Consider the following 16,660-nt stretch of genomic DNA (forward strand, 5'->3'; position numbering starts at 1 on the left):
CACCCGCCGTGAACCAGGTAATCGAAGTTATCCTTAATCAAAATCAGTGTGCCAAGAACGACCTAAAAATCGGTATGAAACACGTCAGACAGCATTTCACCCAATGGTAGGTTGTAATGGCAAACTAGATCATTATAACGACCATAGAATTTGCGAAATGCTGACTTTAAACGAAACTGCTGAAACCCATTCACCATTAACTTGTTTGTCAGTAGCCTGCCTCGATTTAAAAAACTTACCATACGCAGAACAAGCTCTTCCGTTTTGAATCAGCTGAGAAATATAAACACCATATGCAGGTGATAATGGAATGTTGTTACATAAATATTGGAAGTTAACGATGGAGAAGCGGGAAAATTGGAGAGAAAGCGTTTTTATCAATGCGCTACACGCAATATTCCATCTTCACCTGCCTATGGTGTTTATATCTCTCAACTGATTCGATACGCAAGAGCTTGTTCTGTGTATGATCAGTTTTTAAATCAAGGCAGCCTACTGTCAAACATGTTGATGTTACAGGGGTTTCAACATTTTCGTTTAAAATCAGCATTTTGCAAATAATGATCTACTTTTCCAATACAACTTAAAATTAGGTCAAATGCTGTCTGACGTATTTCATACCGATTTTTAGGCCGTTCTTGGCACACTGATTTGGCTATGGATTATTCCATGTATCTGATCAAGATATATAGCTCACCGGTCGACAGGGGATGCTTACTCCTCCTAGGCACCTGATCCTAACTCTGGTATATCCAGGGGTCCGTGTTTGCCCAACTCTTAATTTTGTATTCCTTATAGGAGTTATGAGATTGATCACTATTCGTTATCTTCACCTTTCATAAGATTTATTTCGTAAATAGACCCCAGTTCTGGCATGCAATGGTAGATGTGGGCTTGTTTGTTGTACGTACCTTCGAGAATTTTTCACTGGTATTGAGACGTCACTAGCTATAGTTACCACAGATTTAGAGCAATGCTTAGCTCTTAGGACCGTAATAGTGAGGGTTCTTTAACGTACCAACACCTGCCTCGACACAGGGCTTCTGTTTTAAAGTCGTATTCGAAAGACCCGTGATGCAGAGCGTTTGGCGATGGAGTAATCGCTGCCTATGATTACGTCTTAAGTTTGGTGCGGCCATGACACGAGCAGGGTTCGAACTCATGACCTCCCGGTTACGAAGCGAACGCTCTACCACTGAGCTACCGTGACCGGTAGAAAAGATAAACTAACTGTCATAAGTAAATGGAGCTAATGCAATGATATATCGAGCTGAGAAAAGCATATCGAAATGGGAGGTTATTTTCATTGAAACTCATTATCTTTACGTCTAATTTATCAGTTTTGATGCCTTGTATTATATGTGTCCCATGGTTTATAACAATCGTGCAATTTGTCAACAACACGAAACAAGTTTACAGCAATAATTCGTCAATTCACATTAATATTTTACCGACAAACGGACAAAATAATATCTATGGATACCTATATATGTAAAGCTGTTTTTCAATGTTCCAGATGTAACTTGTGCAAGCTACATGGAAGCTACTTCGTGTAACTCGGGCTGTGGCCTCGGTTCCGTAAATGGAAGGTGTCGCTGGCGATCTGGAGACGAAAGGAGCTATTCCCGAAATTTCTCCACGTGTGTATCGGACTTATCCACCTGTACCGACCACGTGTGTGATGAAAGAGAAATTTTGAACATCCTCCTCTGTCCTCAAGACTGCACAAGTAAGATCTGATGGGCATTGGTATTTCTTCATGTAAAAAAAGGTTGCAAATAATGTACATTTGACATGTTTCAAAAGTTTACAAATGTAACAAATGATGTTCCGGAATATGCAATTGGGCAGATTTACTACCAGTCTGTTTTATCAGAAGTTACTACAGATTTTGATATTTGAGAATACTCGGGCTCTTACGGAGCCATCAGAGGTCTGGGGGACTACTCAATCGGATCACGCGATCGTCCTTTTCCATAACCGGTAAGAAGACTCGGACGTGGATCAGCGTAAAGATTGCATCAAATAGATGCATTTCTTCACCGGAAGCGCGCATGTGGATGAAGTTAAAGGGCGAGAACTGAATTCCTGTATAATTATTCATTATAATACATAAACATATAAGTGGAAATTGATAGTAGTAGAATACCTTAGATGTGTACATCTTAGATGGCTCGATCTACATACGAAGTTCATTTGTGGTTACGGAAATAGCCGAGTAGTTACGATTGGGGGGATTATACTAACTTAATTGTGACGTCATTTCTGCTTACATAACTCGTTAATTATGATGTCATATCTGCTTACAAAATACTAATGGACGTAAACCCTTCGTCTGCTATTGAAAATGTAAACGAACGTGCGCGCTTGTAGAATCTGAAGGGCATAGGTTTTGAAAGCAATATGTAATAAAAAGCTAACTGGCCGAATATCCGAAAGTATGTCCAACCTAGGTCGTTGCGCGGAAGCGGACCTCGCAATATCGGTCTGCTTTACCGCGCAACAACCCTGGACGGTATATATCTCGATATTCTGTCAATAGTCTGTATGTGTACTTGAATAAATTAGGTATACATGAAACAAAATGTAAGTTAACAGTAAAACTTCTTGTATTTAAAATTACAGAATTTAATGATAAAAATAATTGAATGTTAATTGCACTACAGGAACCACGATAAGAGGAGAAGGTAATTTGAATGGTAAATACACTCCTCCTCGTGGCATTGACTCTGGGACAAGTCCTTGTTGGTGTGATTACGCTGGGGAGTGCTCGTGTTTTAGACCCTCATCATTCCAGAATGTCCCCACATCCCACATAACATCAAGGGTCGAGCCAAAACGACCAATCAGGAAAAACAGCATTGAAACTAGTCCAGAAAAACCAGACTTCTCAGACTATCCTTTTAAACCAAAAGGTATCCATATACAATACACACCCACTTACTATCTATACGTTTGTATATATGTATATTAAAAATATTGAAACGTATCATTTTCTTATCTTATTATTTTACGAGTTTCTGTATTTAATAATCTATCTAGCTATATGCAATGACATACATGTAAAAGATAGACAATTTCTAGATTTGATGGAGTTAAATATAAACAATTGGAATTTTTGTAGTCTCATCTTCCACAGCACAGTCACAAAGAGACTCGGATATCGGGTGTGACTGGCACTGCCGCACCACCATTGCTGCCGTCACGGGATGTGTAGGAGCCATTGTCTGCGTCATCATCCTTACATGGCGGCTGAGAAGGCTCCATTGTCAAAAAGGTCAACCCCTGAAACACGTGGGTAGTTCTGCATCTATTTCCGGCGTCCCTTCGGAATATCATGAGGATTATCGGAGTCCACATAGATCCCCACAATGGTCCCCAAAACGATCACTAGGATACAATGTGGTATGTGTTCTGCCGTAGGTCGACATTTGGCCAATTTCTACTTTTCATATTTCAAACATTTGCAAACTAAAAAAAAAGATTAATATCAGAAAAGTCTGCAGAAAGATTAGCTTTAGTGAATCGATAGTACGTGCCCTAATAATGCTGACTATGTTGTGGGATGTCCCGTGATCCTAGTTAACAAACATGCGATTTACCGATGTGTTACCTCGTTCTGAAGTGAACGGAGACTACACTACGAATAATAAAGAGTCAAATGTACAACCTCGGATATTTACAACGTAATATGTTGCCCTCACTATGAAAGACTTTGCAACAAAGTACTAGTGCATATTAGTCGTGAAAACACAGGGAACATGACCTTAGTGCTATCGAGTAACTGGAACATTAATCAAACGATGTCAATAAGACGTTAATCAACACTAGAATAGTCAAAAGCACATGTATTAGGTCAACGATTTTTCCCTTATCCCTTGGGCTGTAATGGAAAAGAAAGAAAAATTGCGTCAGGTTCATGTATTTGGGGAAAGGATTTTGTATCGCATATTATTAATAAACATTGATTAACCTCTAAAATAACATAGCTGGTACAAATCGAAATGAAACATCGAGATTAAGTACTAGAATTGCACCAATCGATTAAATCTGGCCATATTTAGTTTGTTAAACCCAAATACCTTTTGAATTATAAGCTGAACGGAAAACTGTAGATTATTTAGAACCAGCACACCAATACATGTCTCTTCTGCGTGTTCCGGTAGAATTAAAGGTTCTCTTTCAAAAATAACTACCGATTTCTTGCAGATAAATCATTCAATTTTGTCATTACTATTGCTCAAAAGAAAAATTGATATCAGTAGAAAAAAGCTTTGATGATTGCACACATTGGATATTTTTTTGCTCTCTTTACTCCGCAAATCAAAACTCTTTGAATAAAACGTCTGCCGCACATCATTAAAATTGTAATGGCATGAATAAATCTAATCAACACAGAGGGTTTTCTACATATGTATGTTGTAATTTGCCTTGCGATTGTCCATTGTAAATCTAGAATTTAATCTTATTGTTCAAATTATTTAAAACTGAGAATTGTATTTTCTCGAGCATGCCACATGCTGTATTATGATGAATGTAAAAAAAAAAAAAAAAAAAAAAAAAAAAAAAAAAAAAAGGGGGGGGTGGTGGTGGTCAGGTTACCGAACGGTCATATACAGTGCAAACAGGAACACATACATCGCAAAAATAAAGCAGAAAAATACCGATATTTCATACAAAATTTTGTTGGACAAATAAATTGTTCATCAAGGTCAAAAATTATAAGATGTATGTAATAGAATATTTTGAAAAAGCAATGTAGCCATAAGATCTACTTGTAGAACGATCAGGAATTGAAAGTCGTGTCTTAAGCTTCGTATCAATAATTATATTGAATGTATTCAATGTAACCCAGTTCTTATAAATGACTTAGATTCCGAATTATGACACCAAAAGCCATATTATATCGGCCTTTTAACTTGAAGTGGCTGTTTTTCAAGCAGTTTTTGTTCCAGAAAACATGGAGAAAAGGCTTGGACAAACTTTACACTGATGTAATAGATTAATCTCCCAGTTCACTGACGGACAGGTTCTTCTACTGGTTTAGACAAATTAGGCGATATGTTACATATATACAGGTGTTTTCTTCAGTTTTGAAGCAAGTCATTATGCCATTATTACACCAGTTGTTATCATACGAAAAAAGTCCAAAACATCTGGGCACTAGATGTAGGACATAATTAACTATCAATAACATAGGGGGCTTTTCTGCCTTAATGAGTCTTCCTGTGTTTATTAATTTTGCGAAAGTAAATATCTTCATAAATATTTTCATACACAGTAACATGATAGTGTTTATGCTGGAACGAAAAAAAAGTGTAATAAACCACAAGTAGCTACATGTATAAGTAATGTTTACTCTAATGAAATTTTAAGGTCCTCTGGCATAGAAAAAGTGACATTGAAGTAACCTTGACACAAATATAGAAATTTCGACACCCAGATTTTTCAGAGTGCTTGCAAACTTGATACCAGATCTCAAGGTGTCTCATAAATACGAGGAAAATCCATCCTTGGGTATTAGAACAATGTTTTTTTCCAGTGCTGTGCCCTATTTTCTAATAGACAAACGTTTACAAAGAGAATGTGAATGAAATGTGAGTAAAATTGAGAAATTCCGTCACTTTCTAGGACTCGTACTTTGAATAACTGTTAATGTTAAATAAAGATTTAATCTTTCTTTAAAGATTTTGAGTTTTGGGGTTTTTTTTATTTGAGGAATAGGCCACCATCGTAATACTATTTTCTTTTTCATCCAGATCAATAAATTATGGAAAAAAATATGTACTGTGTGAATTTTGCCATTGAGGGCGAATTTAATTTTAGCTCACCTGAGCTATAAGCTCAAGTGAGATTTTCAGATTACTCGTTCTCCACAGTTCGTCTGTAAACTTTACATATCTTAGATTTCTTCATGTAAACTTTGCACTGAACATCCTTGAGTAAAGGGGTGCAATCAAAATAGTTTAAATGAAGGGTCATTCCCCCTTCCAAGGAGATATAATTAAGAAAAGACAAAAAAAGTTTCTGTCATTCAATTTTTTCTTAAAAACCACATGGCTAGAAAAGATAAAACTTACGTGAAACCTTTCTGACATAGTGTATTGTACAAATCGTGGCCGCAGGGGATCGGATGGGGCCACGATTGGGGTAATATTTTTACATATGAAAATGTAGAAAAAAATTCTTAAAAATCATCTTTTCAAGAACAGCAAGGCCATGAGTAGTCATATCAATATGCAAGTATCCGCAGTCAGTGCAGATTTCAGTTCAAATTTTGGCTCCCATCGTATAAGTTTGGGCGATAATGACGTATCCAGTCTTAGTATGCATTCATCCTCAGTTGTGTAGATTTAAGTTAGTCCCGGGAGGTAAGGGGGTACAACAGGGAATCCATATTTTACATGAGAATAAAGGTAAAAAAAAACTCTTTAAAAACATTCTTCTCAAGAACCGCTTGCCATAATTAGTCATATTAATGTGTAAGCATTCCAATGTAGTGTAGATTCCTATTTGATCAAATCACGACCCCTGGGGTTACGGGTTAAAATAGGGATTTAAAGGCGAAGTGAGAATATGTAGGGAATTTTAAAAAAAAATTCTTTTGAAGAGTAGTAGTGCTACACCAACTCTTATCAATATGCAAACATTTCAAGTTGTATCGATTCAAGTTTGTTTGTTTTTATGTTTTTTAATCGTGGACTCTTGGATTAGGGTGGGCCTAAAATTGGGGATCAACTTTTACATAATACATAAATATAGGGAAACTCATCTCCAGAACAGCGAGGTTACGTCAGTAATATTGATAATGGAACATCCCTATGTTGTGTGGATTCAAGTTCGGTTAAGTCATGACCGAATGGGGCCAGGGTGGTGTCATAATATGGGGCCAACATTTTTCATGGGAATAATAGTAAAGAAATGGAAAGTTTCTGAAGAAGAACAGGAAGGCCAAGGTGACTCAGGTGAGCGTTGTGGCACATGGACCTCTTGTTATTATGTCCTTTCTTTCAGAAGAGATTGCGCTGTAAATACATTGAAGAGTTATTACTGGAAGATTTTTGATCGGTTTCAAGTACCGTATAACGTGTAATATACGGTATAACCAGTATGTTCAAATCTTAAAAAATTCCAGTGTAATTCAGGGGGCGTGTCTTTACGCTGCCTTTGAAATACATATCAATGTATCATGACACTTTCTTAATGTGAATTTTATAACAATGTATAATACCATACATACATATTTAGTATACATTTGTTTTGGCATGAAAATTAACAGCTGATCTTGCATCCCAGCAGTTGAATACGGTTTAGTAGTAGCCTTATATGTTAAATTGTACTCACGTGACTAACAGTATGTATTCTACTAACCATACAGACAAGGGAGGATTGCAAGTGGGAATTTCCTCGCGATAAATTGATGCTAGACGAGACCATTGGGGAAGGAGAGTTTGGACGGGTTGTGAAGGCGAAGGCCTACGGAATGGATGTTCGAGAGGGCTATAAATGTGTTGCTGTCAAGATGCTGAAAAGTAAGAGTTCAGCTGGGGTTTAATGACTTGTAAAACAACTTTTTATTAATGAGTAACGAATGTTCTTTGTCAACTTTTGTTTTAAAACGCACATAGTATTCTATGAAATAATTGGTATTACTTTTTTTTTCTACTCATCATTTTCCAGTATTTACATATTTTTTTATTGCGTTTATGACTGGTTTTAGAATTTATTGACAAAGTATGAATGCATGGAGCGGTTTGTTGGCTATCTGTCACTGTTATATACTTTATTACACATATTTCCATACAGATTGTGATTCCAGCGGAGAACTGCAGGATTTATTGTCAGAATATAACCTACTGAAGGACATTGACCACCCTAACGTTATAAAACTCCTGGGAGCCTGCACCAGAAACGGTAAGTTTTATTTTGTTCCTTTCATGTTGTTTCAATACCTTCAATACCTAGATTTTTCAAAGTTCATTTTTCCTCTGTGATACTTGCATAGGAACAGATATACAGGTATTTCAACACAGCAACTAATAATTTTGTTTGTTTAAATCTAATTTTTTCTAGGTAACTTGGACAGAAAACCGAACCACGAACAGACAATTTACAGATAATGAACATAAAGCAACCATTTCACGAGATTTTTTTCCTTTTAGGTCCATTCTACGTGATAGTAGAGTACTGTGAACATGGCTCGCTCCTGCAGTATCTCAGAAATTCGAGACTGGAGGAGAACGGTTACATAAACCATAGGAGTAGGCGTTACTTCATGTCTCAGTCGGAGAGCGGAGATTCTACAGAACCGCAGCTATTGAATATCAGAGATCTGCTGTCGTTTGCATGGCAAATTTCGAAAGGAATGCAATATCTCAGTGAAATAAAGGTAACACACGATAAGTGTCTTCTTCAAGAGAAATTGATACCGATGGCAAAATACGAACAATTGAACCTTTGACAACAGGTTTGAGACATGGAACTATCAATCCAGATTAAAGTGCAATCAGTGTAGAGATGTGATGGGAATTTTAACAGAATGTAGATTTTTTTATCAATATGTTTTTAATTTAGAATGCTATTCTATTACAGCTTGTACACCGAGATTTAGCTGCTAGAAACGTCTTAGTTGGTACAGGAAAAGTCTTAAAGATATCTGATTTTGGTCTTACCAGAGATGTGTATGAAGCCGATACCTATCTCAAAAGAAGTAAAGTAAGTTACAATCTCCTCGCTATAGGGTGGCTATGGTAGCACGATGGTGCGTGCCTGGTTAATAACGCTAATACAAAATACATCGGGTTCGTTCGTAAAGTATGCTCAGTCAGTTTTTGTAAGTTCTTGACATTACAGAGAAGTCACATATCTTAAATATAAACTCTCCACCATTAGCCGGCCATTTCGGATCGCATGTCGCAAATATTTGCCTCAAATTCCTTTAAGGAAGAATGCAACCCTAGAGAAAATGATGTGAATGAAAAGTGGAGAATATGTACCACACACAGACACTTGTTTCATAAACTTGGCAAGCTATACCATATAATAACAACACACAGTCTTCATCTTTGTCGGGACCAAAAAGTAGGTCACCGCTACCATCTCTCTATATATTTTTTTTCTCCATTTCAGCATCTAACAAACACATACAACGTTTACCGGAAAACCCCTTCTTGTACCCCCTACAGGCCCCTTTACCTCACCCCTTCCATTACACTGATATTAACCCTTTAATCAAATGCTTCATTTTTTTCCATACTCAAAATCCAGTGTCTAAACGACTCAAAACTTCCGGTTTGGCGACCGCGATGTGTTATACACGCGCGCTCATTGGGTAGCGATGACCTACTTTTTGATCAAGAAAAAGATGGAGACCTTGTGTTATCATATAGTATAGCTTGCCAAGTTTATGAAACAAGCGCCTGTAGTACCACACTATTTTGAAATTGAAAACGTTCAAATTCACTCTTTTTCAAAAAAAAAAAATGCAGTTTTAGTAGAAAGTAATCTGAAGAAGAAGAAAATTAAAATCCCCGCTGGACTCTAATCCACCATTTTCAGTTCAGAAGTGGACACTCTAGCCTACTGAGCTACTCATCTAGTCTTTGAAATCGAAAATGAATAGACAAATATTGCTTATTTTTATATTTTCATTCATGTTTTAAAAGGAAGTCAGCCATTGTGGTGATGTAGTACACCACCTTAAAACTGATACTTTCCTTTTTAAACTGAATGTACTATCCATATCAATCCACGGCAGACACGTGTGTTATTGAGATTTGACTCGGAAACTCGGTATACTGTTCATCTCTGAAAGTCGATAAAAGTTAAATCTGAACGGTTAAAATATCAAAAGCTATAAATACACGGGATTTAAAACATGGCTGCTTAACAAAGGGTGCAAATTCTTACCTACTAGTGTAATATTGCTCAAACTAGATGCCTTCCAACGCATCGGTACTTAAAATCTACCGCAATTTCAATATTTAAAGTTTTTGATATATCGACCTATCAGAAAAGGGATATCCCGGAGTATTATCAACTTCCGTCCCCTCTTTCAGAGCAAATATGCATAAGACTGTGTTTGGGGTCAGGTTTTAATAAATAGAACACATATGTTGAGGATTGATGGCAATATTACACAAGTTGAGTCAGTAAAAATATATTCTGGACAAAAATGACCGACCAATGATGGGTCTAGTGTAAGTACGTGATTTTCAGTATAAATTGTACTTGATTTTTTCTAAACTCGGGTGCCCGTGTTGTGCTGCCAAGCTAACCGTTTGTATATCGCTTTAATGTCACTGATGAAAGCAAATCATATCTTAAAATGTTGACTAGAATCGAGATCTTTTTGGATAACGATGTATAAGGCGTAACCTTAACAATAAAATCGGTATGTAAAGCAAATTAACTTCAAAAGAATGTCGATTATGATTTTCCAATTTGGTTATGTTTCATATTTGATGAACACCCACCTAACCAATTAAATACCAACTTGTTATATTTGAGTTAAGCTAAGATAAGCCGTGTTTCTCTTTCTATTTCCCGTATGTAGTCTGTGAACATATAAAGGCTTGATTGTTTTAAATCCCGTATTTTGGTGTAATATGTATCCAGTATTTAAATATATTAGCAACCATCAAATAGAAGATATCTGTACTTATGTTTGGTAAATCTCTAAAAATCTCTGCCAGTAGCTAAATGTGGTTGAAAATTCACTTCAGCTTGCATTTCAATGAGAGTGACGACCTTAATGTCCGTGGCATTATATGAACTGAAAAAGTACAATGAAATATATGTAGCTGGGGGCCTGTCTCCATATTAGAAATTTTAGCGGCGATTAATGATATGCAGAGCTGTAGTATTATCTAGTATTACAGCCATTACTGAAAAGTATGTTGATAGATAAAATAATTGCGATTGTTAAATGGGTTGTCTGTCAAAACGTGAACAAGGTGCAAATCAATAAAGAACTGCAAAAACACTCGTTAAGGACCGGCAATCGTGTCTATAAAACCCACTAAGTAAGAACCGGTAAAACTCTTGAGATGTTCTAAAAACCGTTTTCTCAGCTCATATGTTCCTAAATGTCCAATAAGGTAACGACATTAATCGTATTAATTAACGTCTTTCATGAATTTGTTTGCCTCTAAATCATGGTGGTAGAATAAACAAAATTTTGAATGAACACTCCACAAAGTATATAGTTGATAAATTATTCGGATTTTGATCCACTAAAACATGTGGTAGCGATTATTTTTAATATAGCATAGGATATAACGCATAAAGTGTCATTAGTTTGCAATCTTTGTAATGACAGTCCTAATTTGTACATGTACTTTTCATTACTAACGCATGTACTGGTCGCGGTAGCCTCATAGTCAGGGTGCTCGCTAAGTGACCGAGATGCTTGGTTTGGATTCTCGATCCCGAGGCTACGTCAAACTTAAGACGGTTAACACGGGAAGTGACTGTTCCATTGCTAATCGTCCGGCATTAGATTGATTGATTGAATATTGTTTAACGTCCCTCTCGAGAATATTTCACTCACAAGGGAGTACTGAGGACCTATTCTAACCCGGATCCCCCGGCATTAGAAGTATAAGTCATGGATCTTTCGGATATGACCTTAAAAACGAAGGCTCGTGACACTGTAGGCGTTTGCACGTTAAAAACACCTCGCTGCTTCGTCCGTAAGCACCGTGAATAGGTCAGTGGCACTTCTCCTAAACCTGATGACGTATCTCCATGAAAAAGTGAAGATAACAAACCATGATCAATCTCATAACCTCTAAAGAATACAAAATTAAGAGTAGAGCAACCACAGACCCTAGGACATACCAAAGGTGGGATGATGTGCCCTGCAAGCATTCCCGGTCGACCGGTCACACCCGCCGTGAGCCTTATATTTCGATCGGGTAAACAGAGCAACCCGTTGTCAAAATCAGTGTGTACATTAGTTTTAGAATACAGAAAAGTATCAGCTATCAATTATACAATCAGTAAGATATTATACTGGAAGGTTCGTAAATCATGTTACGATGCCTGTGTTTGCTTATTGCATGCACTCAGGTAAGCGACAGAGTCCTAGGGATCTCTACCTTTTTCTTAAACCAGAATGCACAAAAACATATAATTTTTTCATATTTGGTAAATTATATGAATAATATTATGAAATACTACCGCTATGCCCTTTTGATATATCCGATTAAAAAATTATTTACACATAATGAATAATTTTTACTTTGGCCCAAATATTATGAGTGGACAAACATTTTGCCGATGCAAAGTCCACTGAATTACTTAATATTCTCATTAATGATATACACCAGGAATGGTATATGTGTTACAAGAAAGATAAGTCGTGCCTGTTTTGTTTAGGGAAGGATTCCCGTCAAATGGCTGGCACCAGAATCCCTATATGCCCAAGTGTATACCACTCAGAGTGACGTGTAAGTATTTCACAAATTTGATATCTATTCAGTGGTAGATCCAGAAAAAATTCAGAGGGACGAAGGGTTTCGATCCAAGGCGGGACCTTTCCCGTCCAAATGGGAATGTATCTGTATGTATTGCTGATCAATAATAGTTGAAATTGCCATTTTCATTTTTAGAAAAATAGACAAAGAGAGATTGAAACCCCCTGTTATTTATAATGCTTGTATCAGTAGAGATTCCTATTTGTCTTCTACTAATTTCAAGAACTGTAAAAAGAATAAAGAAACAGTTTTATTTAGCACCCCTGATTGTTGATTTGTTTCAGAGTCTTGAGAGGCATGATGCATAATGAGATATAATTTTTCTTCATCCAAACTAATTAGAATTCGTTGGGGGTGTAGTTGGCACGGGTTCTACAATATTCAGTGTACATTATGCAGTAATTTCTATTTCCAGGTGGTCGTTTGGCATTGTTTTATGGGAAATCGTCACATTAGGTAAAAACTTTAATATTAGATAGTTTTTGGCTATAATAGCTCTAAAACTTCATTGTTATTTCGGATTTCAAACATTTCGGTTGAGCATCACTGAGGAGACATTATTTGTCGAAATGCGCATCTGGTGCATCAAAATTGGTACCGTATAAGTTTTACATAGTTGAATTTTAAATTGAATTTTGACAATGAAATTTACACTAAAGTCTTATTTTCTCTTGTAGGTGCTCCACCCTACCCAGGCATTCCACCAGAGAGATTATACAGCCTACTGATAGCAGGGTATCGAATGGATCGGCCAGACGGGTGTTCTGATGAATTGTAATTTGTGATTCTTTCAATTTCGTTGAAGTCATAAGTTCCTTATTTTTCAAAATTTTAATAACATTTAGATGTAATTCATTAGTGCGGTAGCCTCGCTTTCGTGCATTTGTTCGGTAAATGCATTAAGGTATTTCCCAAAAGAAGTTATTTCTTATTCCTCCTCTTCTTCAACTACACCCCTTAATAATATATGAACGTCCTCCTTGAGATAAAATGAACTTAGTAACATGTGGATAAGGGCCCTTGGGTCTCCTTTCAGGTATGGCAAATATTTTGAAAAAGGTAGAGGTTCAGGCCTAAATCGTATTTGGATATGTTCTTTGAGGCAAGGCAAATGTATTTTATTGCATGTGTGTCAGGGCCAAGGTGGTATTCCCAACCGACCAATTGTCTTTAGAGATTAGGCAAATTATCTGAAGAGGTTTGACCAATTGTTTCTACAAGTTAGGTCAGTTGTCCATGGAGGTTTGATAATTTGTCTCTGGATTTTTAACCTATTGTCTGTAGAGGTTTGGCTAATGTGTATATTTTCTAAGCTCTCCTACCACTTCTCTTTTTCTATAGCCTTCCATTATCATCCTCATGGTTGGCTAGATGGATAGAGAGTGCACTTGAACTTGATGTTTATTTGTTGTATTCTAAATACTCTGTATTTCAATTTGTCATTGCGCCAAAGAGTTTTATCGGTGCGTATTAAAAAGGTTCCTTGAGAATGTGTTAACACTTTTCTAGAGAGAACAATGTTATCAATTATCATATCACTAAATTGATGAAAATAACATGGTAGATAATTTATGAAAATGGATGTTACAGATCTACAATAAATAACCTTAATAAATTTTACTTCACTTATTTCGAAAATGTTAGCAGTAATAGTTTGCGTCAAGATTATATAAATTTGGTTTTTTGTAGGTATGCAGTGATGCAGAAATGTTGGAAAGCAGATCCTACTGAACGACCAATCTTTGCAAATTTAACTGCCATATTTGACGGAATGCTTCAGCAGAGAACTGTGAGAGTTGTTTTATTATTTGATATAAGATTATTATGTATTACGCATTTTTTAAAATGATTGCAAAATGTAAAAAAGAAACAGTTATATTACTTGTACATGAGTTACTTGAATGAAGTGCTTCCAATTGTAGGAGTACTTGGAGCTTACTGGAGGTTTCGAAAACGTTGATACAGATCTTTTTGACAGATGCCCGGATGCAAATGGTAACTACATGTACAACATTATGTGTTGGTTATATGCCTTAGTCTTTTTTGTGCAAGGTTGAAATAATTATTTAAAATGAAAATTCAAACATTTTAGAACACAGACGAGAAGGAAATATTTCAACGGAAAGAAAAGAACCTCGACTGTCGGTAAAAGACGATAGTGGATACGGGGATCCGTATTTGACCCCGGCATCGCGGAGTGATATGACACTGGAAAGATGCACTGTGCAGCAATGTGAATCTAGTCATGAGAGTGGTGTTCAAACTGATGGAGAAAATGTAGCTTTACTGTTAGAATGCCGAACGGCTGTATTCTCAAATTCAATAGAAAGCGAGGATGAGGATGACAATGTTATCCTGAAACAACCGTTCGAAGTTGTGGCGTAGTGTGCAAAATGTCTCCGATTTGACCTCTCTGACACCGGAGTTATTTGGTTTGGGTAATTCGTATCAATGCAGGATACAAATATCGTGTGCTTCAGTAAAAAAAAAAAAACCCACCCCCATTCACCATTCACTGATGGTGAGCTACGGTACATGAAGCTGGCCATGGTGTATAAAAATATCATGCGACATTGTTTTTAATTTTCGTTACCTTATTTTAAGTATTCACTACACTCAACAACAGTGAAAATAATACAGCGGTATGTCTGGAAAGAATGCTCTCCCTTTCTCACATCGCTTTGCTGGTACGATATCTATATATTGTTTAGTGCATCTTTCATGCTTTGACAAATTTTTGACAGAATTCCTTTAGTGGATTCAAATATTTTCAGTGATACTGTTAACGTTTATTTACCTTTTCCTATAGCATGAATATGTCATGTATATTTGAAAGGGTATTGATTTATTTCCCAATACATGACTTATAAACAGCACATGGATGATTTGATATCTACGAAGTATACCGACAACTAAACCCTGGTCAGGGCATCTAAAGTGATAATTTAAGCTAAGATATATTCCTTCCTTTACAACCATTGATCTATATACTTGTAATTAATATTGTCTTTTGAGAAAATTAATCGATGGTAAATGAATATTGACCGGGCATCCATTACTGGAATTTTAGTCCCAAACTCTCAGGGGGCCCTTAGCTTACTCGAGTAGTTACATGTAGAGATGTTTTAGACGATAAAACATGTTTTTGTCATCTTTACAACCATTGCTAGAAATGATATCATTATTATTTGTTCTGGAGTGGACCAGATTTGATTTGTGATGATTGTGGAAAAAGAGAAAAATGATATAAAATTCTATCATGGATCTTTATAACGGTTAATGTTTGCAAGGAAAAGTGGCGTTACAAAAGCATCTCCATCTTGAAAGATAGGTAAATTGTAGATGACTTTCGTACCTTTGTATCTGGCTTTGAATGTCAAACTGAGGATAAAACTATCATACAATGCCTGAGCTGGTCATTAATTTTTGCTTTATTCTTCTGATGAAACGACAGATTTCATTGTCGAACGCATTTACTTTGATTATTAAACACTGACGAAAAATTTCCAAACATACTGGTATTTTCATGTACGAGCCCTCGTATATTTAAGCTGTTGGAGCCTGTGACATGACGGCGGTTCTGACAATTTATGAATATCAAAAACCCACAAAATTTAAAGTCTTGATAAAGGCCATGAAACGGAAAAATACATGTATTTCGGATTAACTTTCAATGACCTGAATTCAAGACCAAGATTTGATTCCGATATATTGAATTTTCTTTTAATATAGAGAATAAAATCACACGATGCTACTTGATATTGATGTATGTGTATTCTGTCTTCAAGTCATTTTCATTAAATATCTTGTTATCACCTTTAGTCATCGTGATGTTTGATATTTTGTATGTTGTTTCAAGTGATTTTAACATGCTTATTGTATATGAATGATCGTTATGACTTTGCAATATCATTAAAACATCAGTGAAAAAGCATACGGTTAACATATTGACGTTGATTATATGAAAATATATACAGATTTTAAGCTTATAGGGCTTTTTTGTTGATTCTCTTTTTTAAATGACTAAAACACAGGTGAAAAGAATAATTTTACAAAACGACATTTTGCTCCATTTTAGTACAGGCCTGATCAAATTATTTGTGGATGTATTGTATAAGAAGAATGCATTGTACATGAAAGGTAAGATAACGAACAGTGATCAATCTCATAACTCCTATAAG

At 36.1% G+C, this 16,660-nt stretch overlaps 1 protein-coding gene across 1 annotated transcript in view; it reads left to right on the plus strand.

Moving 5' to 3' along the window:
• LOC125670572 (proto-oncogene tyrosine-protein kinase receptor Ret-like) overlaps positions 1–16,300 on the plus strand; it is a 40,135-nt gene extending 23,835 nt beyond the window's left edge. The window contains exons 9-21 of the mRNA XM_048905803.2: positions 1,517–1,729; positions 2,667–2,915; positions 3,125–3,405; positions 7,379–7,532; positions 7,807–7,914; positions 8,163–8,389; positions 8,593–8,715; positions 12,382–12,452; positions 12,895–12,935; positions 13,157–13,253; positions 14,169–14,268; positions 14,402–14,474; positions 14,572–16,300. Of these exons, the coding sequence (XP_048761760.1) occupies positions 1,517–1,729; positions 2,667–2,915; positions 3,125–3,405; positions 7,379–7,532; positions 7,807–7,914; positions 8,163–8,389; positions 8,593–8,715; positions 12,382–12,452; positions 12,895–12,935; positions 13,157–13,253; positions 14,169–14,268; positions 14,402–14,474; positions 14,572–14,864 (2,030 nt within the window). The 3' untranslated portion in view covers positions 14,865–16,300. The remainder of the gene's footprint in view (positions 1–1,516; positions 1,730–2,666; positions 2,916–3,124; positions 3,406–7,378; positions 7,533–7,806; positions 7,915–8,162; positions 8,390–8,592; positions 8,716–12,381; positions 12,453–12,894; positions 12,936–13,156; positions 13,254–14,168; positions 14,269–14,401; positions 14,475–14,571) is intronic.
• Positions 16,301–16,660: the final 360 nt, after the last annotated feature.

This window comes from Ostrea edulis, chromosome 4 (assembly GCF_947568905.1).
Source record: "Ostrea edulis chromosome 4, xbOstEdul1.1, whole genome shotgun sequence".
In the NCBI taxonomy this organism is placed as follows: domain Eukaryota; kingdom Metazoa; phylum Mollusca; class Bivalvia; order Ostreida; family Ostreidae; genus Ostrea; species Ostrea edulis.